The sequence below is a fragment of the Gracilinanus agilis genome, chromosome 1, assembly GCF_016433145.1.
Source record: "Gracilinanus agilis isolate LMUSP501 chromosome 1, AgileGrace, whole genome shotgun sequence".
Taxonomy (NCBI): domain Eukaryota; kingdom Metazoa; phylum Chordata; class Mammalia; order Didelphimorphia; family Didelphidae; genus Gracilinanus; species Gracilinanus agilis.
In genome coordinates, this window is record NC_058130.1 from 227,062,173 (window position 1) to 227,088,586 (window position 26,414).

General features: G+C 36.5%; 1 protein-coding gene across 1 annotated transcript in view; it reads right to left on the reverse strand.

The window, feature by feature from the left end:
- Window positions 1-26,414, reverse strand: part of LOC123234547 (nodal modulator 1) — a 59,964-nt gene that overhangs the window by 4,765 nt on the left and 28,785 nt on the right. Inside the window, exons 18-28 of the mRNA XM_044660452.1 lie at window positions 25,173-25,268; window positions 20,916-21,125; window positions 20,750-20,832; window positions 20,067-20,226; window positions 19,795-19,921; window positions 16,473-16,586; window positions 15,740-15,867; window positions 14,943-15,084; window positions 3,599-3,682; window positions 2,552-2,662; window positions 773-874 (exon numbers count right to left, since the gene is read on the reverse strand). Coding sequence (XP_044516387.1) covers window positions 773-874; window positions 2,552-2,662; window positions 3,599-3,682; window positions 14,943-15,084; window positions 15,740-15,867; window positions 16,473-16,586; window positions 19,795-19,921; window positions 20,067-20,226; window positions 20,750-20,832; window positions 20,916-21,125; window positions 25,173-25,268 — 1,357 coding nt within the window. The remainder of the gene's footprint in view (window positions 1-772; window positions 875-2,551; window positions 2,663-3,598; window positions 3,683-14,942; window positions 15,085-15,739; window positions 15,868-16,472; window positions 16,587-19,794; window positions 19,922-20,066; window positions 20,227-20,749; window positions 20,833-20,915; window positions 21,126-25,172; window positions 25,269-26,414) is intronic.

The window sequence follows — 26,414 nt, forward strand, 5'->3', positions numbered from 1 at the left end:
TAACCCTTGTACTTCGGTGTATTGTCTCATAGGAGGAAGATTGGTAAGGGTGGGCAATGGGGGTCAAGTGACTTGCCCAGGGTCACACAGCTGGGAAGTGGCTGAGGCCGGGTTTGAACCTAGGACCTCCTGTCTCTAGGCCTGACTCTCACTCCACTGAGCTACCCAGCTGCCCCTCTAAATTTTTTTTCTGAGTTTACTTCCACAAAAGGATTAATATGGAAAAATATTTTACATGATTGCACATGTAAAATCTATAGAAGATTGCAAGGGATGGGAGAAGGAAGGGAGAGAATTCAAGTTCAGTATTCTTTAAAAAATGTTGTTTTTACATGTAATGGGGGGGATAAAATTTAATACAAAATAAAAGAAACAAAATTTTTATATTAACATGATAACCCAAACCCTCTTAATCAATAGAGCATTCAGTATACCTTCTGATTATTACTTTGGCAAAAGTAGGCCCATACATTTTTTTTTTAAACCCTTAGCTTCCATCTTGGAGTCAATACTGTGTATTGGCTCCAAGGCAGAAGAGTGGTAAGGGCTAGGGAATGGGGGTCAAGTGACTTGCCCAGGGTCACACAGCTGGGAAGTGTCTGAGGCCGGATTTGAACCTAGGACCTCCCATCTCTAGGCCTGGCTCTCAATCCACTGAGCTACCCAGCTGCCCCACCCCATACATTTTTGTATATTGTAACTATTATTTTTTTCTTTAGTAGAGAGGAAACTAGAACAAAAAATAAAACTCAAATCAAGTAGTCTTTATTACCTCTCCATCTCTAAGTAATGGTGGAAAGTGGAAGAAGAGAGATTGGCCCAAAGAGACTGTCTGAATTGGATTGTCAAGGTTTTCACTTTTGTAAAGTTTTACCTGTAAGAGTAAAAACAATAAGGAATCAAAGCAAAAAAGCATTTTAGAATACTTTTGAAACCAGAATATGACTCATATTTTGGACCTCCTAGGAATATCTTAATTCTTTTTTTTTTTAAACCTTACCTTTCACCTTAGAACCAATACTACGCATTGGTTCTAAGGTAGAAGAGTAATAAGGGCTAAGCAATGGGGGTTAAGTGATATGCCCAGGGTCACACAGCTAGGAAGTGTCTGAGGCCAGATTTGAACCTAGGACCTCCCATCTCTTGGCCTGGCTCTCAATCCACTGGGCTACCCTGCTGTCCCCAATATCTTAATTCATAAGAGAAGAAATAGTGATTTGAAAGACAAAACACCAACGTCTGCTAAATTATTAATAATATATCAACAATCACCTGAAGCCTCGACAAGGAGAGATTCAGAAATTTCAGGTTTCCTCGCCTTTTTGTTTCAAAATTATGTGCAACCTCTGTCCTCATAATTATTTGCTAAAACCTAAATAAGGTACTCTCTGTTGCCTCAAGAAGCATTTTAGTGAGGAAGGTTTTCATATATATTGTTTATTTTTCTTAGACTAAAGGACCCACTCTCTGTTCTCAGAACTGCAAGCAAAAGGAGCATAAAAAACAGCTGTGTACACCGTCTTGGCAGATGTTAAGTTGTGAATGCCCTAGCCCAGTGATGGGCCAACTTTTTAAAGAGGGGGCCAAAGGAAAGGAAATGCTCATCTGTCAGTCTGTTTCTAAGGCAACTCTTTGGAAGTTTCATTGTATTGTATCCTACTCATTGTATCTGTCAGATTAGGAATAATGTCACGCAGCCTGATAAAACATTTCAGGGGCTGCATCTAGCCCACAGGCTGTAATTTGCCCATCACTGCCCTAGCCCCATGTTGGCAAACCTACAGCACATATGCCAGAGCATGCCCGAGGGGGCTGCTCCCTTCTCCCTCTCCACGTGCTCCTAAGGACTTCTCCCATCATAGGCCCCTCTACCCAATAGCCCAATGGGAGTGCTTCCTCCATCCACTGTCTGGAGTAAGGCAGGGGCTCACATGTAGCAGGAGGGTTGCAATTTGGGCTTTTGGTCTCTAAAAGGTTTGCCATCACTGCCCTAGCCTATACTGGTCAAATAATAAAGCCAGTAGCATACTTCTTTCCATGAGCCTAAACTTACAGTTTTCCCACATTTTATGAAAAAGACATTGTCAGCAGAATTAAATCTCAAAACTCCTTTCAAATTAATCTGAATTTGAAACCCAATTATAAAATTACAGGAAACCTAAATGAAAAGAACCTTTTAGTAAAAAGCTAAGAAGTGAGCAAATGGTATTAAATCATCTTAACATTGTCTTTCTACTTTAATCCCCAGGCTATATTGATTATTCATCAGCTTTCCTCTATAATCTGTAAAGACTAACTTGTAAACAAATGTGGTTATTTGCAAACAGATCAGTTTTATTTTTTAAAAACTCAATAACTGTCTATATTAATTTGGACGGTGCTAAAATCAAATTTATTAAAATCCTAACAATAATTTATATCAATTTCTCTAATCAGTTTAACGACAAACTTGGTACTTCAGCAATAGTCTACCAGAGACTAATAACCTGATTCTCCTCATCTTAAAGTCAAAGAAAACCAAATTAAATTAAAAGCATGGACTTGAGCTTACCCATAATGAAGGAAGATATTCAGAGGAAGTGATCACATTTCCACTTAAATCAAATTGGGTAATTTGCCGGAAAGCTATAATGTTTACATCATCAATATCAGAATTACCAACCTAAAATACATTCAAGAATAAATGTACAGCACTAAGAATTAATCAAAGAAAAAAATTTTTCTGCTCATGTGAATTCCTAAAATTTACTTTATATAAAAATAGTTGCTTATCCTAATGGAGCAGAGCAGATTTACTGATTGGCCTAAAGAAAAGTACCATTCACCTACTTCAGAAAAACAAAATTTTCAAAAATAATTAAATATTAACCATTACCTGAACTTGTCACAATGTCAGTCACCACCATCCTTTTCAAATCAAAGTACCACATGCTACCTTTGTTACCTTAAACTCTAGAGAAGGGCAAGTTCAAAATATAAATCTAACCAAGTCAGTTTCTTTTTCTTAACTATACCCTCAGGCCTACCAAATTAGGCTTATAGAGGGCGAGGAAGTAGAGAGATGAGAGGAAGAAAGTCCTATGTGAAAATCCTGGCCTGGTTTCTGCTGAATTAAATATATACTTTTTTACCTTGACAATTTAGTTTGAATAATGACCTTCAATGCAAAAAGACTGTCCATCTAATGGAAGGCTAATTAACCTTTTCTGGGAGTCAAGAGATAAGTGAAAAGAGGTTCATTTGGATAAGGGAAAATTGGGTAACAACAATGAAGCAATCTTTTACCATTTAAACCAATGCTCTTATGTCCTTGATCTGGAAAGCTCCATAAGCACATACCTTAAATTCCCTAAGGAACTTACTAGTGAAGAGAGAATAAAGAACCAACTATTTAAATTTCTGAACAAAATTAATGGTTCTAATGGTGTTAATGTTATACTTTCTCATGCTACAGATACTTTTTATAAGAAAATATTATACTAAGGACCTTTTGTTAAGATCTGAAGTTCCCCAACTAAGTGAAATGCAGGTAGCTAGTTGAACATTTTAGAATATGAGCTAATCATTACAAGATTCCTTACAAAGTTAAGTGCCTTACCTCAATTACTCGATACTGGGGGAGGGCTCTTTCAATATGTTCATTACCTTCTACCTTGAGCTGGACATGGTACACACACCCAGGCTGCAAATAAAACCAATGACAAATTCTGAAAAAGCTCAGTACATGCAAAACTTTCTGGATTTAACCAAGAGGGTACTGTTTCTCCCCCAATATATAAAATCTGTTAACCTTTTACTGAGAGGTACTGTGGCAGAGTAGATAGAGCATTCAACATGTAATCAAATGCCAACTCTGAAATTTACTAGCTGAGTAACTTTGGGAAACTTATTTAACCTTAAAGGGAATAATACTTGAATTACCTGCTTCACAATGTTGTCATGGAAAGCATTTTGTAAACATTAAAAAGTACAATATAAATCTGAGTTATTATCATGAGAAAAGTTATTTTAAAACAAACCATGGGACCAACCAATTTTTGATCACCAGTTACACATTTTGTAGTTCACCTAGGTTCTGAAGCAGTCTCATTTCAAATAAACTTATTTGTATCTTTGAAAAAAAAAAGATCTGAAACATTATGACTCTGACAAGAACAAAATGAAAGATAGTATATTAAGTGCAGTGAATTGGTTCAATCATTCTGGAAAACAACTTGGAATAGCTCAAATTCCATACCCTGCCAGATGAAACTGCTAGAAGCAAATTAGTTCAAAGGCAGAATAAAATATTCAGAGCAATATTCTGTGTAGTAACAAAGAACTGGAAACCAAGTAGGTGCCCATCAAATGGAAAATAGTTAAACAAATGGTAGAACATGAATATAATCAAATATTATTGCAAGAAATTCCAAGAAATAACAAATAAGAGTTCAGAGAAATATGGAAACACTTACATAAACAGATTTAGAGAAGAAGTAAGTAGAATCAGGAAAACAACATACAGGATAAATACAACAATGCAATGAAAAAAATCTGAACAATATATAATTATAATGACTGAGCTTAGTTCCTAAGAAGAGATGAGAAAATGCATTTACCTTCACTAAAGAGATGAGTGTATTCTACACTTATGGTTATAGAATATTGTGATTATTATCAGATAGTCAATGTATCAATATTTAGAAATGAAGGTAATGTTAAAAACAAGATATAAAGATTGTCTAACACAGAATTAGGGTGGATCAATGGTATCTGTTTCCATCCCTGGAGACCAGATCAAGTGGTTTGGCCCAAGCTCAAAGCCTATAGCAGAAGACAGGGGATTTGCATTTTTTCTTTAGCAATTATGTCTAGGTGCCTCATGAAAGGTGTAATAAAAAGGGGAATAAAGAAAGGGTAAATAGGGGGTTTTGGTCCTTTGGTGGGAAAGGAGGGTGCAATAGTGGATTGAGGTGGTAAGGAGAGATGTTAAGGGGATGGCTGAGTTTAGGGAAATAGAGGACAAGGTAGTATAATGAACAGTAAGAGAGATGATGAGGTAATTAGGGGAGGCAGCTGCAACAGGGAGACACTCAGACTAGAGACAGAGGTTACTGGGGAAGGAAGGCTGGACTCTTCCAGGGAAAATGGTATTTCTAACAGACACAAAGGTTAGGGCCAGGTAGAAGTGGTTTGAATCTGACTAGAGGGCTTTCTAGTCAGTTTCTCAAGTCCACAAAGAAGGAGTCCCACGGCTCCTCCATGTTAGTGAAACTGAAGGGTTTCCAGGAGGAAGTATAGAGACAACTACTTCCTCCCAAGATGGACGCTCCCAGCTTCCCTCAAGAAAATAAAGAGAATTCTTCCTTCCCTCCTTTAACCCTCATTTGTCATCGAGCCAATGACAAGCAAAGGGTTTGATTAGGTAACATGGGGTTTATTAAAGTTTCAGAGTTGATTATAAGGAGAGAGGAGTTCAGGGTTTCCCTAACAGCAGCTAGGGAGAAGCTCAAGGAGTGGGAGGGTCACAGGAATGGCTTGGACTGAAGAGAGAGCTTGCTCTCTCTCAGCCAGGGAAGTTTGGCTGCCCTTGAGGTTAGGGAGTACTAAAACAATAAAGCAGGGGATAGTTTGTTTCAAGGGTAAGTCCTACTTGACTATAGGGAACTAAATCCTCAAAGTCTAATTGCTACAACCCAAAAATCCACCCTTTTCCCAAAGCCCACAGGAAAATCAGGAAGGTAATAGGGAAATGATATAGGGAAGATCAGGGAAGGTCCAGAGAAGTTAGCTAAGCTCCAAATGTCCAAAGACAAAAGCACAGATTCAAGGCAAGGTTTCAGCCCGAATGCAGAGAGCCCAATTCGCCCCTCCGCTCTTCACAAGCTTCTGGGACGAACTGACCTTTGTCAAGAGTTCTAAGGCTGGCTAATTGCCTTGCAAGGGTAAATGCCTTGATTGCATCTCTGCATTACATCTGCTCATTTCTCTTTCTACATTTGCAGCTTGCAACATTTTCTGGTTACTAAGATCTAAGGGGTTACTACTCTTATTCTAAGATAAATTCTAACTAAGCTCTTATCCCTATCTAAGTTTGCAAAATAAGAAAAAGGGTTGCTTACTCCTAAACTATTCTAAGACTAATCCAAGCTAAACTAAGACGGGTTATGGTAAAGGCATAGGAAAGGAAAGGGGATTTAAGTTTTGCAAAAACGTTTTTGAACAGAAAGGAAAAGCAAATTAAATGCAAACATTCACAGTCTTAAAGCTAACATTTGCTAACTAGAACAAAGTAATAAATTCTATCTATGTAGCTATCTAATTTCATGAACTAACGAGAAAAGTATTAACTAAGAAAAATTTTTGCAATCTAAGCTTTTAAATTCTAGTTCACTTTCTAAAGTTAGTATATGAATGTGTACTAACGTACACTTATGCCCATGTTAGAAACGTTAGTAGAAATAAGTAAGACTATAATTATTTGTAAGTCTTTTGGTCAAACCATAGACTTATGCTATGTACAATATTTACAAAGAAAGTTTAGAAAAATCTGTCCCTGTTCTAACTTATCAAACTAACTAAACTGTCCCTATGTGTTAGTAAAACTTATTGTTAAGGGTTAGTAAGCAAAATTTACATTTTTACAAGAAGTGTCAGGTGATTTGAGTATTAGGTTTCTGAACCAAAGTAAGAGAAAAACTCTGTGCTAAGGCAGACATGCTCCTCTCTTTTAAGTGTAAGTTTATGTTTCACATGTAGATGTGAAGTTAGAAAAATGTTCTATGTGTTGTCTAGTGTGACTTATCCATGTAATTAGGTGTTACATACTTACTCAACCAGAATTCTTTTGCACAGAGTATGTACTGTGTGGATGGAATCTAAATGTTGTATGCAGTGAGAATTCTGTTGGGTGTAAGTTATGTTCTTCAAATGTATGGTCCAATGCTGATCCGATGCTCCTCTTCACAGTGTGGATGCTCCATACACTCGGTGTATTCAGTCACGGATGTCTTTTGTAGTTCTCAGGTTTGCTGTCCTAGTGAAGATTTGCGAAGTCAGCAACGTCTCACTTGTGTCATTTGATGTAATCCGGCGCTTATCAACTTGCACTGGAATTGCTGTTTTGCTGGGTTGACTTATGTCGTTTGATGCACCCGCGCTTGTCATCTTGCACTGGAACTGATGTTCTAGTGTGTTGACTTTGTCAGGAACAAAGTTCAAATGTCCATCAAATGTGATTAATCTTTCTTCTTCTTTTTTTCTTTTGTGGTTTAATAAAGATGATTACAGGTAACAAAAGAGTTCGTGACTAAGTCTTTGTGCTTTCATTTATTCGTCGATATCAGTTTCTATATCTGGGATTGATTGCAAATCAAATGTTCTGTCTTCTTTCGTTGATTCTTTTTCATTGTCATAATGGTGTATGGATGATTCTTCTAAGTGGTAATTGGGATTAGGATAATCATTTGGGTATAAAATTTGGTGTAATATTTGATTGTTCACTGATTCTTGGTCTAATTCTGGTTCTGATTCATGCTCTGATTATTGTTTTGATTGCTGCTCTGGTTCTGTGATCTCATGTATAGACTATGGACTTTCTGAGGACTTATTTGACTGATTGGTTGGTGCTAGTTGATCTTTGTGCTATAAAATAACTGGGTGTTGTGGTTGTTGTTGGGACATGTCTTTTGCTGGTTTGACATGAGTGACATGGAACCAAGGATCCCTTCCTTTAATTTTGACTGCACTAGTAGTAGTTAAAATTACCAGGGATGATCCAAGCCACTTGGGTTCTAACACAGACTTCCTAGTGAAGTTTCTGATGTAAACATAATCTCCAGGTTGGAAGTTGTGTAGACTAAAATCAAAGGGTACTCCTTTGATGTACCAAGCCTAATTTATGGAGTTGTTTTAATCGTTGCTTGAGTAATTTAATATATTTACAGTTTGCATTCCATACCCAGGTGTGATAATTTGTGAATGCTTTGAGGTGACTTACCATGGAAAGGTGGATGGCCATACAGCATTTCAAACGGGATAAGTGCATAATGCTGTTGGGTTGGCATCTTAGATGGAATAGTGCCAATGGTAATGCATCAGGCCATTTCATATGGGATTCTGCACAGATTTTTGCTACTAGAGTTTTCAAAGATTTATTCACACATTCAATTTGCCTGATCGACTGCGGTCTATATATTGAGTGAAAATGTTGTTTGACTCCTAAGGTTTTCATAAACTGTAGCTAAAATCTTATTCGTGAAATGGGACCCAGAATCTGATGCAATGTGAAGTGGGATAGAGAATCTGGGTATTAATTCTCTCAGTAAGACTTTCACAACAAACGCTGATGTGTTATGTTTTGCTGGGAAAGCTTCTGGCCACTTGGTTAATCTATCCACTATCACTAAAGCATATCTGTAACTTTGACTCCTTAGCACAGTGATGTAATCAATTTGTAGGCATTCGAATGGTGTATAGGCTAGTGGTTTGCCTTCCAGACTGTGGACTTTTGTAATTGTCTGGCTGAATTGCATACAAATTCTGCACCTCTGTGATACTCTCATAGCAACTTCATATATGCCCCTTGCATTCCAATACCTATTTGGAATCTGCCATGCCCGGACTTCCATAATGCCCTTTTTGGTGTAGTGCATTGCAAAAGGTGAAATATAGGGATTTAGGCAACACAGGTTTTCCATTTGCCCCCAGCCAAACTCCCTTAAATAACGTATCACCAGTCCAGGATAATGTTGGGTAAAATAGCAAACTTAAAGTTGCAATTTTTTATCGATGTTATTTTCATTTTTTAATTATCACTTCCTTTTTAAATTTTTTGCTATTTTATTTTGCTACATCTTTTTTTCTGTTACATGTAGAAATAAATTCTTTTTGACAATTGTTTTTGACGTTTTAAAAGTAAGATTTTCTCTCTCTCTCCCCCTTTCCCCCCATCCTGAAGCAATGAATGAATAGTCTATAGTCTGATATAAGTTATATCCTCACTTTCATGTAATACATATTTTCATATTTCTGATCTCTTTGGGGTACAGATCCAGTAGTGGTATTACTGAGTCAAAGGGTAAACATAGTTTTGTGGCCCTTTGAGCCTGGTTCCATATTATTCTTAAAATGGTTGTATACAATTATATCATCTGCAAAGAGTGATTTTTTTCATCATTGACTATTCTAATTCTTTTAATTTCTTTTTCTGCACTGATTACAATGCATTTCCAGCACAATATAAAATAAGAGACACTCTTATGGTCTTAATGAGCATCCTTTCTTTACACCTGATATTATGGGGAAGGGTTTTAGTTTATCCCCATTACAGATGATGCTTGCTGATGGTTTTAGATAGATGCCATTTATCACTTCAAGGAAAGTTCTATTTATTTCAATGTTTCCTATTTTTATACAGAATGGGTATTCTATTTTGTCAAATGCTCTTCTGTATCTACTGAAATAATCATGTGGTTTCTGTTGCTTTTGTTATTGATATGTTCCATTATGTTGATGGTTTCCCTAATATTGAACCATCCCTGCATTCCTAGTATAAAATCCACCTGATGGTGGTATATGATTCTTATGACATAATGTTGTAATGTCCTTGCTAGTATTTAAATGCATCAATGTTTCTTTCTCTGTTTTAGTTCTTCTTGGTTTTGGTATCAATAACATATTTATATCATAGAGTTAGGGAGGATTTCCTCTTTCCCTATTTTTCTAAATAGTTTGTGTAGTATTAGAGTCTGTTGTTCTTTGAATGTTTGGTAGAATTGGAATCCATCCGGCTCCAGGGGCTTTTCTGAAAGGAGTTCTTTGATGGTTTGTTCAATTCCTTTTTCTGTGATGGGATTAAGTACTCTATTTCCTCTTTTGTTAATCAGAGTAGCTTATATATTTAAGTATTCATCCATTTTCTTTAAATTGTCATATTTATTGGCATATGGTTGGGCGGAAATAGCCACCAATAATTAATTTCTTCTTCACTAGTAATGATTTCATCTTTTTCATTTTTGATACTGGTAATTTGGTTTTCTTTCTTTTTTTTAAATCAAGTTAAACAATTATTTATCTATTTTTTTCATAAAACCAACTGTCTTTACTATCAATTTTATTCTATTTTTTTTTTAATAAAACCAATTCTGTCTTTACTATCAATTTTATTAATTTCTCACCTGATTTTCAGGATTTCCAATTTGGTGTTTAATTAGGGATTTCTAATTTGTTTTCTAGTTTTTTTATTGATATGCCCAATTCACTGACATGCTCTTTCTCTATTTTATTGATGTAAGCATTTATAGATATAAATTTCCCCCTAAAGTACCACTTTGACTACATCCCATAAATTTGTATATGTTGTCCCCTCGCTATCTTTTTTTGTTCTTTGATCCCACCACTCTTTAGTTTATTATTTAGTTCCCAATTAATTTTTAGTTTTTCTTTCTGCTACCTATTGTTAAACATAATTTTTATTGTGTTATGGTGTGAAAAGTATGCATTCAATATTTTTGTTTTTCTACATTTGGATGTGAGATTTTTATGCCCTATCGTGGTCAATTTTTGTGAAGGTGCCATATACTTCTGAGGAAAAAAAATGTTTTCTATTTCCATTCAGTTTTCTCCAGAGTTCTACCATATCTAATTTTTCTAAGGTGCTATTTTTTGTTTAGATTTACCTACTTCTGAGAGGGGAAGGTTGAGGTCCTCTACTAGTAATGTTTTACTATTTCCTCCTGTAACTCATTTAACTTTTTCTTTAGGAATTTGAATACTATGCAATTTGGTACATTATAGGTTTAATTACTGGCAGTTTCCTTCTCTATGGTGCCTTTTATCATGATATAATTTCCTTCCTTATCTATTTTGATTAGAACAACTTTACTTGTTTTGTCTGATCATGATTGCTACCCTTGCATTTTTACTTTTGCTGAGGCATAGTAGATTCTGTTTCAGCCTCGTATTTTTACTTTACTCTGTGTGTCTCCCTGTTTTAAATGTGTTTCTTATAGACAGCATATATGGAATCCTGGTTTTTAATCCATTCTGCTATTTTCCCTTTTATGGACAAGTTCATCCCATTCACATTCACCATTATGATTATTAATTGTGTACTACCCTCCATCTTATCTTCCCAGTTTATTCTTCTCTTTCTCTTCTTTTAGTCTTTCCCTGTTCACAGATGTTTTGTTTTCAGTAACTGCCTCCCCCTATCCAACCTTCTTTTTGTCCATCCTTCCCCCACCCCCTTATTTTCCATATTCTCCTACTTTCCTATAAGGTAAAGTAAGTTTTTATAGCTGATTGAGTGTGAGTGTTATTCCCACTCTGAGCTAGTTCTAGTGAGGATTAGGTTCAATTACAGCCACCACCACCCCCATCTTCTCCTCCACTGTATTTACCACTTAGATGCTCTTAATGAGTAATGGTTTATCCCTCTTATCTCTTCTTTTCTCTTCTCCCCATTGTAGTACAGAGAGAGAGAGTCATGATAGTTTTTTCAAGCTTTGGCTGAGTTCTGTAATCAGTTAGGGGTTTGGAATCTGGGGAGAGTAAAGTCAGTTGGTTTGGGTTTCACGTGGAGAGGGCTTCTGACCAGCTGAGCTCCTTCCTTACCTATCTGTACAATTGAAATTTAGCCTGGCTTTGAAATATTTATTTAAGAAATTGTTATTTTGGATAAACCCTTTGTATCTTCCTTCCCTATTTTATTACCTACCTTCCCTCCCTTACCTTGCATGTCTGTGGAGTTAATAAGGAGAGTAATTAGGGAGGAGTTCAAATCTGTGAAGGGTTAATTATTATTTGACAGTATTAGATATAAAGAAACTAGTCAGTCATCATTTATTCCCTTTAGATATCAAGAGCATTTGTAAGCTGAGTTAAAGGCAGGTCCTTACTCAGACTCCATCTCTGCCTCACTTCCCCACCTGAGGTTCCCTGAGACAATGGTTAGGGCTTCCTTTAATCCACTTTCCTGACAAATCATCCTTAAAGATAATAAACCCTTTTTTGTTTCAACAGACCTATTAGTATAATTTGTCAGTTAGTTATTAAGAGAGGGAAGAAGAGGGAAAGAACCAACATACTCTGGGCTTGAAGGGAAACTGGGGCATCCATCTTGAAGGAAGGTGTAACTTCAAAACAAGTCCCTTCCTGTGAAATTAACTAAAGCTTGTGGTTAATTTCACTTCAGTCCATTTCTCTTAGTTTGTCTCTGAGTCTAAGTCCCAGTCTATAAAGCCTGTTGCCTTTGCCTGATTAGATTAATTCCTCCTCTCCCTGAAGATCTTTGTTTCCCTTCCAGTGTTATACTCCTGACTTCAGCCATATTATATCCTGATTCTCCTTATTCCAGCCTACCTGTAACCTAGATATCCTACTTAGCAAGTCCCTGACAACCTCCTTTCAAAATCCCCTTCTACCACACGCCTTTCCTCAAATTATCCCCATTACACCATGTATTCCTCTTTCTCATCACTTTTTTTAATAACAGCCCATCTTTTTTAGCTTCCTTCTTTCTATGTATACTTTTCATGGCACTGATAAAGTTCTTGATTATCTTAGGTACTTTAGGTATCTTGCAACCTTTAAGTACCTTACCTTTCTCAAGTATCAAAAATATTTTTATTATTTCAATTATCAACTTCCCAGCAATTCAGCCTTATCAACATCCTTAAGTTTTTCACTTTGCCTTTTTAAGCTTCTTTTGAGTGTTAAATTTACTCATCAAATTTTCTCTTTTCAGCTATGGTTTTATTGGTCAGTAAGGTCTGAAATTCCTCTATTTCATTAATTATCAAATTTTTCCCTTGGAGATTTATGCTCAGTTTTGCTGAGTATGTAATTCTAGGCTGTAGTCCTAGATTCTGTTTTTCAGAATATCCTATTCCATGCCTTCCAGGCTTTTAATGCTAAGTCCTGTTGTAATCCTGACTGTGGGTCCACAATATTTCAATTGTTTTTTTCTGGCACCTTGTAGTACTTTTTCTTTGGCCTGGGCATTCTGGAATTTGGCTATAATAGTTTTTAGGTTATTTCATTTTTTAATCTCTTTCGGATGATTGGTGGGTTCTCTCAATTTTTATTCTTCTTCTTGTTCAAGGATATGAGGGCAGTTTTCTCTGATAGTTTCTTCCAATATGGTATCCAAGCTTTTTTTTTTTTAATCCTGGCTTTCAGGTATTCCAATGATTCTTGGATTATCTCTCTCCTGGCTGTATTTTCCAGTAAAATATTTTATATTTTCTTCTATTTTTTTCATTTCTTGATTTTTGTCATTGTTTCCTGATATCGTATAGTTTCATTAGTTCTATTTGTCCAGTTCTAATTTTTAGTGCTATTTTCTTGCCTGAATTTTTGTGTTTCCTTTTCCTTTGGTCAATTCTACTCTGTATAGAGTTGTTTTCTTCGGTGTTTTTGGGTTGTTGTTTTTTTTTATGGTCTCTATTTCCATTTGATCCATTCTATTCTTTAGGGATTGTTTTCTTCAAGGTATTTTTGTGTCTCACTTTCCTCTTGGCCTATTCTAGTTTTTTAGAAAGTTAATTTCTTCAGTGAATTCTTTTTTCCCCAACTGTTGAGTCTTTCTGTCAATTCTCTTACTTGGTTTTTTAACTTTTTTTCAAGCTCTTCCATAGATTTTTTTGAGGATTTCTTCATCCTTTCCTTTTAGGCTTCACCTGTTTCCTTTTTGGCATTGTTGTCTCTTTTGTGTTTTATGTTTATATTTTGGTCTCCTCTGTCACTAAAATAACTTTCTAAGGTCAGTTTTTTTTCTTCTCATTTTTCTAGTTGGTGTTTTTTTCTGCCATTATCTTATCTATATGTTGAGGTTCTTCTCTACTTCTGGGGTAGAAAGCACACTGCTCCAGAGTAACTCTTCTCTGGTATTATGGTAGACCCAGTTGCCCTTGTCCATCATGGTGTGTCTGTCAAGAAAGTAGCCCTGCCAACTTGTTCTAGGGAGGTTTGCAATTGCTTCATCTTGCTCTATTCAGCATGCTTCCAGGTCCCCTAGCCCTATTTAGCATACATGATTCCAGTTCTCCTGTTGTTCCACTGCCTGGGCTAATCCCTGCTCTGCTGCTTCAGTGCCTATGTCAAATGGCCTGGGTTGGGCAGATTCCCTGCTCTGGGTTCCACCACCTCAGACACTCTGCTGCTACACAGAAGTGAGCAGATTACTGTAGTTCCAGATCTCCCTCTTTGCTTCCTAATAGCCCCAGAAAACTCTGCTGCAATTCAAGAATAAATAGAATCCTAAAACCCCAGTTCTCCAACTCTGCTCCCTTGTGGTCTAAGAGTTCTACTGCAATGTGAGTATGCAGGTTTCCTGCCTTCTCTGCTTTCTATAACTGTGTGGAGTGGCCTGGGTTGGGCTCATTCCCATTCTGCAGCTTTGTTGCCTCTGGCAGAACCAAATGTTGGGCTGGTTCAAGTTCTGCCATTCTCACAGATGCTGCCTAGATTGCTCTCTCCTCTTACCCCAGTGAGACGTATTCCTCCAACTTTCTTTGTTTTGAGGCAATTTGTTTGTGTGTGTGTGTGTGTGTGTGTTTTGAGGGAGCAGAGCATCTTTTATTCCACCATCTTAGGTCCCAGCACACAACTGAGTCACTGTCACTTCCTAAAAGCTCCACTTATGGCACCTCCAATGGAATCCTTCTTTGTAACAAAAACGTAGTTAAATGAAAACAAATCCACACACTGGTCAAGTCTGAAAATAAATGCCTCATCTCACAACTGGAGCACACAAAGACTGTTGAAAGATAAGATGAATATTAAGCTATAATCTCTGATGTTCTAATACAGTACCATAAGACAAATGTCCTACATATAGTAATGCTCAACAAATATCTCATTAATAAAGAAAACATTAAGCAAAATAAAGTGTTAACATCCAACCTTATCAATATATGATACAAAGAAATAAAGAAATCATAACAAAAGATGATTCTTACCAATAATCCTCGAAGTCTGAATTTTCCCTCTTCATCAGTTGCGGTATCTTCCCCATAAATACTACAATCACCCTTTCCTACTGCTTCCACAGCAACTCCTTGCTCTGGTTCCCCATTTAAAGAAGAAACTGTACCATAGCAACTAGGAAGAGCAGGGGGAAAGAAGAAAGGAATATGTGAGCATCCCATAGTCCTCTATTGTATATATAAGATCTTAAGCAAAATGTCTTATATTTGATATTAGATAAATTAAGCATGGAAATTTAGAGAACAAAACAAAATAGTACTGTCTCCCAACAACCTAAGCAAATTTAATTATGTGGTTTATTTCTAAATATTTCCTGTATGATCATTGTATATATGTTATATTTTTTTCTTTTTCTTAAATATTTTTCTAAAGCCCTTGAAAAATTATGATCAAAGGATGGTTTTATTCCAGATAATGAAATATTTAAGAAAGAAAAAATTAATTTAAACTCTCCAAAATCGCTTTTTCTCAAGAAAATCCTCAATTTTCCAACCTCTTCCCCTCACTCTTTTGTTCACTGTAGTGAACAGAATGTTCATTATACACATAGTTCTGTTCAAAGTACATTCTCTCTTCAGTTTAATTCAGGCCAACCAATTTGAAAGAGACTATTCTAGGTCAACTCTAGTCAAAAAAAAATTTTTTTCACCTCAAAATATAGAAATAAGGGAGATACTCAATTCTTACTTTCCATATGGCACAAACTCTAAGTCATATCTCACAGTTCAGATATCATGTTCTGAGATTTGTGAGACCCAAGCATATTTACCTATAAGCTGTTCTGTAACCAGTAATGGCAATCTTCAGATTCTGCCCTTCTTGCACTTCAATCATTTGTGAGGAAGGTTCAAAACGAAACTCCTTCATCATGGGCTTAAAGTAATACTGCCCTGGGCTCTGCCAAAAAACAATCAAAAATAGGAGGTTTGTATTTTCAACCCAGTGGGAATGAAGAGAACTGCAATCATCGAAGTCAGAATTAGCACTAATATAGTTCCCCTGGTTCTTAATAGGCTAAGAAAAATCATCCCTCTCCTATCTTTGTGGACAGTTAGCCTCCTCTGCAAGATTGACATAATGGCTATTAATGTATACTCTCTAAGGATACACTTGTGATTTAGTTGAGTGCTGTTTTTCCAATATGTGGAACATGTTCTAGAAAAGAAACACAAAAAATAACTACCGTACAATACTCAAGATCATAAACATTGCAGTCCCGCTGTGAAACAATGGGAGATATGCAGGAGAAGGAGCTGTGGCCTGGATAATTAATTACAACATCTTTGTGACAGGTGGAAGGCAAGAAAATGCAATGATTGTGTAGAGGGAAACATGAATCAGCAGCTGAAGTACTGGTACTAACAATGTTCTAATTGGATTTGGTCTCCAGAGGATCTGAAACACTACAAGTTGGTTTTCCTTTTCGTACTTACAAGATGTACACACTCTGTCCCTGCCCTCTCTGTAGGAAAACAGCAGCAAATTATAAATGAATACATTACCAGGTTTGAAAAAGTCAGCATCCCATTGTCTTGAGTCAAAAGATTGGAACGGAACATCCCCCCACTGAGGGATAAAAGGACTCCTGCAAGTGGCTGATCATCTTCAGATTTTATCTGTTGTAATAAAATGACATCAAAATAATGCCATTTACTTTGTTATACTGTAAATGACTTTTTGTTGAAAATGGGGAGAAACAGATGGAAAATAATCATCATTCAGATAGAAGCAAAGGCCAAAGGTTAATAACATCTCCCAGGTACTTTGTAAACCTTAAAGTCCCATATAAATGCTATTGCTCTTCATATTAATATTATTATGGTGCATCATTATCCTTGAGCGAGTCAGCCAAAAAACACTTATGAAGCAAATGTTCTATAGCAGGAAATGTGCCAAGCGCTGGGGATGCAAAGAAAGGCAAAAAATAGTTCCTGCCCTCAGGGTACTCACATTCTAATGAAGCAGACAGGTAATTAAATAGCTATGTATAAGACATTAAGAGTAGAGAGAAAGTAATTTCTGAGGAGAAGGCTCTAATTGCTGAGGGTACTAGAATAGTCATTCTGCAGAAGGAAGGATTTGATATATGCCTTGAAGGAAGCCTGGGAAAATAAAGAAGCTGGCCATGTGGAAAAAATGCTCAGAACAACTAATGATTAGAAAAAAAGAAAATTAAAACAATTCCACCTACTGACCTCCTTGAATTGCGTTAAGTCCAACTAAAATCCTATCTTTTACTGGAAGCCATTTACAATTCCTCTTAATTCTTGTGCCTTTCCTCTGTTAATTATTTCCTATTTATTCCATAAATGCTTTGAAGCTATTTGTTAGCATGTGTCTTCCCTATGGGACCATAAGCTGCCTATGGGCAGGGGACTATCTTTTGCCTCTTTCTATATCCCCAGTACTTAATATAGTGCCTGGCACAGTGGTTTCCCTTCACATGCACCAGAATGTCAAAGCTGACAAAATATGAAAATAACAAATGCTGAAGAAGCTACAGGAAAAGAGGTCATCAATATGCTATTGGTAAAAGTTGTGAAAGGATTCTGCCATCTTAGAAAACAATTTGGAACTATGTCCAAAAATATATTAAACTGCTCATAAAGTCCTTCAACCTATATCCCCAAAGAGATCAAAGGAAGAAGAAAAGGACTTGCATCTACAAAAATATTTATAGCAATTTTTTGTGGTGTCAAAAAATTAGAAGTTAAGGGAGTGCCTATCAATTATAGAAAGGCTGAATGAATTACACTATATGGAATATTGTTGTGCCATTAAAAATGGTAAAAAAAAAAATGGTTTCAGAGAACTTGGGAAAACTTGTATGAACTGATGCAAAGCAACACAACCAAAACAATTTATAGAATCATAACACTATAAAGATAAAGACTTAAGACTTCAGACCAGTGCAGTGACCAACTATAAGTCCAAAAGGTCAATGATGAAGTATATTAACCAATTCCTGACCATAAGAGAAACTCAGGGTACAAAATAACACAGTTTTTGGACATGGCCATTGTGAGAATTTGCTTTACTTAACTATTAATATTTATACAAGGCTTTTGTTTTTCATCTATTTTCCCCAAACTGTGAAGATTGGGGTGGTAGGGAGAAAGAATAGATTTCTGTTCACTGAAAAAAACAAAATTGGGCAAAATCTTTATCACAACTAACCATAGGAGGTAGAAAATGTTAAGATCCTATAATGCTTATTTGAGTATGAAAAAGAATTTGATTCAGTTGAACAGTGCATTCCATACTCCTTTACGAGGTAACTGATCTAAAAATCATAATCATTTTGAAGTTCTTAGAAAATATCACTAGGGAAATAATACTTTTCAATATTGGCCCTCTAAGGATAAATAATAGCTGAAGCATAGTTATTCATCATGACTGGGGAAAGGGAAAGAAATAAGCATTTATTAAGCACCTATGTGCAAGGCACAGGCAACATAAATGCCTTACAAATATTATTTGATCTTCACAACATCCCTTGGGAGGTGGATGCTATTATTCTTTGCATTTTACAGATGAGGAAATTAAAAAGGACAGAGGTTAACTGATTTGCCCAAGGTCACACAGCTAGTTTGAGGTTATATCTGAACTCAAGTCTTCCTGACACTAAACCCAATACTCTAGAGTCCATGTTTGACAAGGGATTTCCTGTGGACAGTGTGACATTGTGTCGATTGCCTCAAATCCCAGAACAATCCAAAGCCTCTTGCAAGGTTGTTATTTATCACTCTATCCAAATAAGAAAAGCCAAATAGAAGATTATCTATTTACCAAATTTCAACATAATTAAGAATTGGAAAATCCTAAAGAGCTTATCATACCATTTGCATATATGGGATAATTAGTACATGTAGAAAACATCAGGTTCAAAGATGAAGGAGAAAAACAGGCTTTCAAAAAATCACAAAGCTCTTTTACTAACCTCAAGCTCCCAACAAATATTCTACTCTTATTGATATTTGGCAACAAAGTCTGAGATACAATCGCCTCAAAAAAATACTAAAAATGTGAAAAAAAGCATATGATACAATCAACAATTTAAGAGTCTACTATGTTTCAAATACTGTGCTAGATACTGGTGATACAAGTACAAAGAATAATATAATGCATATTCACAATGGTTATAGTAGTTTGCAATATAAAACCAAAAAAGACAAAGAAAAGGAATGAAATTCATCAACAAGAAACTATACCACATGAAGAAAAGATAAGCTGGCCAAGTGACAACAAAGAAGGATGTGAGATGAATGGCCAGAATGATCCAGTGATATCTTTGATATATCAGAACTAGGAGAAAAAAGCCTCCAGTATTCTAGGTGGATTCTGGGAAAAACTTTGGAGAGGAACAGATAAGAATCACTCAGATGGACAAGTAATCATCTGCTTCGTAGATGAGATCACAGATGAATCTGAATATCTGAAATTTCCTCAGGCATAGGCTATAAACCACAATAAGGTCGTTTCATAGCTTTGGACACTAAAAGAAATGCACTCTCATTCAGAGATCTCCAAAGTCAACACAAAGAACAATTTGTTTTAAATATAAGACTTCATTAAAATAACAATTAAAATGGCTAAGCAAACTATAGTGAGATACAAGGATAAACCACAACCTGGTATTATAGGACACAGAAGAACTTGACAACTTTTCAAAATATAAAGAAAATATCCTAAAGTCAATTGTACTCCAAATATAACCATTCTACTAATATAAGAATATTCTGTGGTCAATAACTTCACACTCTATATACTAAGTCACCTAATTTATTTATAACATGAGATCTCAAGACCAAGCAAGAACAATACCTCAAAAGTTACTCCTGCCAATGCAAAAGCTTTGAAGTCTCCAACAGTTCCCTCTAGTGCAGTCAAAACAAATCCTTCCTTTTGTGAAGTCACAGTATACTCCAGATCACTGTGCAAGGGTCCAACACTTAAAGAAAAAAAAAAAGCATAAGGGCTTGCTTGTAATCTTAAAGAGATTTATGGTCAAATCCAAAGAAATTATTTGCTTCCTAGCTCCTTTAGAAGAATTTTGTTTTTAAGTTACACAAAACACTTCTATTTCAGGTACTTACCTATAGCTGCCTTTGTCATCAGTGAAAACTGTTATTAGTGGAGAAGTGGCTCCCTTTTCACTAATGATTATTTCAACTCCTTCCAACTCTGGATGAATCTGGCCTTCCAAGAACAGGCCTGCTTTTCCATAGATCTCTATCAATTTTCCAGGACAGTTTTCTAAAGGGGAAGAAAAAGGAGAGGAGAACAAGATAGTTATATGGTTTCATAATCTCTAAGAAATGTAACAACCAAATTTAACAAAGATGGATTTATACAGTTCTTAAGCCCTGGGGCAAGTAAATTATTGCTCATAGGTCCACTTAATGAATAGAGAAACTGAAGTCCAAAAGAGAACAAGATCCATAAGAAAAAAAAAAAAAAGAACTATTTAGAGCAATGAAACATAAAGCCTCCTCACTAGAGTTTAATGCTAAGCAAAAATTTCTCCTTTTCTATCAAGAAATAAATATGTCTGAAGGTATAATATATGAGAGCCCTGAAAAGTTCAGAGAAACTAGTAGTAGCTGACAAGAACAGGTTTCCATAAAAAAAGAATCATAAAATCACAAAAATAAAGATCCTAGAGAACTTAAGAACATAATAAGATAATTTATCATTTGAAAAAAAGAATCATTCTTTTCCATAAAGGAAAATATCCACAACTAACATGGATCCTTGGCACCATGGGTTTTATTTTTACCTCCACTGACAATTATTTCCACTGAAGGAGGATAGAAAAGGAGTTCTTTAGATGAGGGTGTAACGGTGATTTTCTCTCCAGATCTAAAACAATTAAAATATTCACATTAGTTATTTCTCTTTCCCCTTTCGGCAGGAAAACAGGGACATAAAATAACACAACTCACCGTGCCCAATAAGAGAAGTCATATAAGAAAGGACCCTGTAGGTCATCCACCATCTCTTGTACTGGAGGTTTTGTCCCTCCTTCTTCTTTGCCATTCTTCTCTCTTTCCTGCCTACGAGTCTCAATTTCAGCCAATTGTTGCTCCCTACGGAGTTCCTGAACAGACTTTAGGGGGCCTAAAACCAAGGCAGGTTCACTGTCAATTGAAGACCTGGAAAAAGAAAGGGATAAGACCCATACTGAGTGATTTCATCAAATTGTTTAGGGACCCTGCTTCTGTAAATTATAATTATTGGGTAAACCAGAAGGAGCTACAGGGTGGCTGACCAATTTTATAACTAAGAAGTTGGGATTCAAACAATCAATCAGTAGCATCTTTCAAAAACTTATTTTGCACAACTATACTAGATGCTAGAAATATAAAGCAAAGTAGTCATAATCCCTGTTCTCAACAAGTTTATAATCTAACCTGGGTGGACAACAGGTATATATCAATATAAAAAAAGATACAAAATATAATCGAGATAATTTGTTGGGAAAATGAATATCAGCTGGAGAGGAAAGGGTATCAGGAATAACTTTGAGTAAAAGGCAGCCCTTGAAATGAGCTTCTAAGGGCACTAGGGATTCCAAGAGGAAGAAAAAAGGAGACTGTGAATTACAGGCATGAGGGGCACCAAGATGGTAAATGAAGTCAATTTGTGAAAAACAATAAGACAACCAGTTTGGCCAGACTGTAGTGCATATGAAGGGGAATGATGTACAAAAACAATGGAAAGGGAATGCCGTAAAGGACTTTAAATTCTCTCTTAAAAGAGACAGTAGGGAGCCACTGGAGTTAAGTTGGGAAGTAATATAGTTAAGACTTGGGTTTAATCATCTAGGCAGTTGTGTGGAAAACTAAAACAGAAAGAAACTTGGGGCAGGGGAAAAAATTAGATTATTACAAAAGTCCAGGTGAAAGGTGATAAGGGCTTCAACTAGGGCCCCAGCTATGTAAAGAAAGTGAATGTAAAAACAAAATCTGGCAACTAATTAAATATGTTGTGTGAGCATATAGAGTAAGGGATGACACTGAAACTGCAAACTTGAGTGACGGGCAAGGTTATAGATGGAAATATGAAGTGAAGAAGATGATGGGTTTGCTAGGAAAGAGTTCTTCTTTGGAAATGCTAACTTTAAACATTGAATCTGAAATGTCTAGTTGGCTGTCAGGAGTAAGCCTTAGGAGAGAGGCAAAGAGGAGGGAGGAATGGAGAAGGGGAGGGAAGGAGGAAGGGATAGAGGGAGGGTGGGATGGATACGTAGATGATAAACAGAGAGATAGATAGATAGATAGATAGATAGATACAAGGATAGACAGATAGATAGATAGAATTTAGATAGATGTACAGGAAGATTGGCTAGATGGATAGATAGATAGATCTGGGTGTCATCTGCAAAGATAATAATTAACCCCATGTGAGCTGATGATGTCACCAAAAGAGAGAACAGAAAGAAAGACAGGCAGAGCCTAAAGTACACTCACAGTTAGGGGATATGACCTGAATTCTGATTTAACAAAGGAGAGTAGAAAGAAGCAGTCAGATAAGAGAGCACAGAAACTCATGGAGGAGCCTGAAAAGTGATATAACAGGGAAGTGGGAATTCAAGAGTCAAGGACTAAGTAAAGCTGGTGAAAAGTAACTTAAATTGAGAGATGATGTCAGGAACCAGATAGCAAAACTGAGAATAGAAGAAATGGAGGCAGTGAATTGTATGGCTGATAGAGAGAGGAAAAGAACTTCCTCAGAAACAGAGCTATCTCAAAACAGAATGAATGGACTGCCTCAGAAGACAGTGAGCTCTCCCCTCAAGGTCTTCAATAAAGACTGGACAAGTACAGACTGGTGAGATTCTGTAGGTGCAGGTTGGACCAACTCTTTTTCATAGAAAAAATGCTAAATATACTGGTCACTTATGCATTGACTATACGTAGTTGTAACAGAATTATCAATTTTTAATTATACCATGAACTTTGGTATACTGCTTCCGTCCTAGCATGACTTCGACCTTTCTTTTTTGGAATGTAACTAACACTACAAAAAAAAAGTTGGAGGACATAAAAATACTATTTTAAAGGAGTGAAAATGATAGCGACTACTATTAGTACTACTGCTGAAAAGAAAGTATAAACTACTAGCCAAAAATAGGCTGTCAACAAAGGCAAAAAAGACTATCATTTATGGGGTAAATGACATCAGCAAGACAGTGTATGATAAACCCAAAGAGCCCAACTTTTGGGACATGAATCCACTATTTGACAAAAACTGCTGGGAAATTTGGAAAACAGTATGGGAGAGATTAGGTTTAGATCAACATCTCACACCCTATACCAAGATAAATTCAGAATGGGTGAATGACTTGAATATAAAGAGGGAAACTATAAATAAGTTAAGTGAACACAGAATAGTATACTTGTCAGATCTCTGGGAAAGGAAAGACTTTAAAACCAAGCAAGAGTTAGAGAAAATTACAAAATGTAAATTAAATGGTTTTGATTATATTAAACTAAAAAGCTTTTGTACAAACAAAAACAATGTAATCAAAGTCAGAAGGGAAACAACAAATTGGGAAAAAAATCTTTATAACAAAAAACTCTGAGAGGGGTCTAATTACTCAAATATACAAGGAGTTAAATCAATTGTATAAAAAATCAAGCCATTCCCCAATTGATAAATGGGCAAGAGACATGAATAGGCAATTTTCAGGTAAAGAAATCAAAACTATCAATAAGCACATGAGAAAGTGTTCTAAATCTCTAATAATCAGAGAAATGCAAATCAAAACAACTCTGAGGTATCACCTCACACCTAGCAGATTGGCTAAAATGAAAGAAGGGGAGAGTAATGAATGCTGGAGGGGACGTGGCAAAATTGGGACAATAATGCATTGCTGGTGGAGTTGTGAACTGATCCAATCATTCTGGATGGCAATTTGGAACTATGCTCAAAGGGCTATAAAAAAATGCCTGCCCTTTGATCCAGCCATACCATTGTTGGGTTTGTACCCCAAAGAGATCATAAATAAACGGACTTGTATGAAAATATTTATAGCTGCGCTTTTTGTGATTGCAAAAAACTGGAAAAGGAGGGTATGTCCTTCAATTGGGGAATGGCTGAACAAATTGTGGTATATGCTGGTGATGGAATACTATTGTGCTAAAAGGAATAATAAACTGGAGGAGTTCCATGTGAACTGGAAAGACCTCCAGGAATTGATGCAGAGCAAAAGGAGCAGAGCCAGAAGAACATTGTACACAGAGACTGATATACTGTGATAAAATCGAATGTAATGGACTTCTGTACCAGCAGCAATGCAATGACACAGGACAGCTCTGAGGGATTTATGGTAAAGAACGCTGCCCACATTCAGAGGAAGGACTGCAGGAGAGGAAACATAAGAAAAACAGCTGCTTGAACGCATGGGTTGGGGTGGACATGATTGGCAATGTAGACTGGAAACTACCACACCAATCCAACTATCAACAATTTGGAAATAGGTCTTGATCAATGCCACATGATAAAACCAGTGGAAATGCACATCATGTAACCATGTTAAAAACGAATATTAATAAATGTTTAAAAAATAAAAAAATCTATATCAAAAAAAGACTATCATTTAAATCTGACAAAGACCAATTGCCTTTAAATTCTCTAGAAAATTAAGAGGTCAGATGCAAATCACTGACTGCATATCAACACTTCAAAAGTAAATAAATCAGAGGTCTCTTTTAAACAATACAGACAGGTGGTCATAATCCAAGTTATAGATTTGTTTTCATAAATAGCCAGGTCATCTTCACAAGCTTTAAAATGAAAGATTTAAAGGAGGAAAAATTAAGAGAATAGTCTACCCTAAAATCTGAAATGAGATGAAACACTGTAATTGTGAGCATAGTATATAGCATTCAAGATGGAACCTAAGATATAAATGACTTGTATCAAAGGCTGAAAAAATGTTGATGCCATGTAAAAGGGGTAGGGTAGTAGAACAATGGATATGAAAGGTAGAAATCTGGGTTATACTATGCCACTAATTACTTGTGACTTTGAACAAGCCATCTAACTTCCTTAGCCATTACTTTTGCCATTTATCAAATGATGATGTTATTTATGGAACTGTCTCTAAAGCCCCCCTTCCAGCTCCAAAATGCTATAAATATACAAGCTTCCTCAGCTTCCCCTCTCCCAAATACCTATCTCCATATTAGTCTTACTTAATGGTCACAGTAACATCCAATAGTTTGTCAGTGGTGATAGTTCCAAGAACATGGTGCCGAATAGCTGTTAGTGTCAGGATACTGGGTGAAGACCTGCAAACCAAAGAGAAGAGCTGAACCAGAATAGTAATATCTAGTAATTTCCAGAGGACAAACCCATTTCTAGTAAACCTTTATTGTTGAACTTTCTTATCTTGTTGGCCTATTTTATTTTGAAATAAAATCTCTCTTAAATGAAATACTAATACAAAAAGTTTTTCAACATCAAAATAGTCCCAAAAACTCAACAGCTTGAAAATATGAGAAGGAACTGAATATAAGATATTATTTCCAATTAGATTTTTTTGTTTTTGTTTTGAACTCTTACATTCCACCTTAGAATCAATACTATGTATTGGTTCTAAGCCAGAAGAGCAAAGTGACTTGCCCAGGGTCACACAGCTAGGAAGTGACTAAGACCAGATTTGAACCTAAGACCTCCCATTTCTAGGCCTGGATCTTAATCCACTGAGCCACTCAGATGCCCCCTCCAATTAGTTTTGCAGAAATGAACTAAACAGATTTTTAAAAGTTCTCAGGAGCCAAGATGGAGGAGTAAAGCAGAGAAGCTCAGAGTCACCACAAGAATCCTCTCCAACCAATATTAAAACAATGCCACAAAACAAAAACAGGAGAGAAAGAACCAACAAGGAGACAGAGTGAAACAACTTTCAAGAAAAAAAACCCAAAAGGTAGGCAGAGAACATCTGGGGCACTGGGGTGGAAGGGGAGCAGGAGGAGGAGGCTATGGCAAGGAGGGAAGAGCAAGCCAAGAACAAGCCATACACCTCCCCACCCCCACCCCCACATCTGCTGTCCTAGTTTCAGAACCTAAGCCCAATCCAATATCCAAGCCCCCCAGACACTGTCTGGACAAATAGAGGTCCAATCAACCCACACCCCTTGAAATTCTAAACCTGTGGGGAAGTCTGGAATTCCCATCCAGGGCAGTCTGTGCTGAAGTGGGCTGATCTGCGCGAGCCCAGAGCCAAGCCAGGAGTCCCAATCTTAGCTGGTGGGGTGAGGACACAGATCCCAGGTTGAGATAGTTGGTAGACTAAAAGTGGGTCTAGATCTTTTTTGCAGAAAGCTCAGGGTGGAGCTCTAGTACAGGACAATCAACTGTGTGCCTGATTAGATCAAGTACACAGTGAGACCAAAAAAACTTACACATAAGCCTGAGGTTAGAATCTGAGCAGC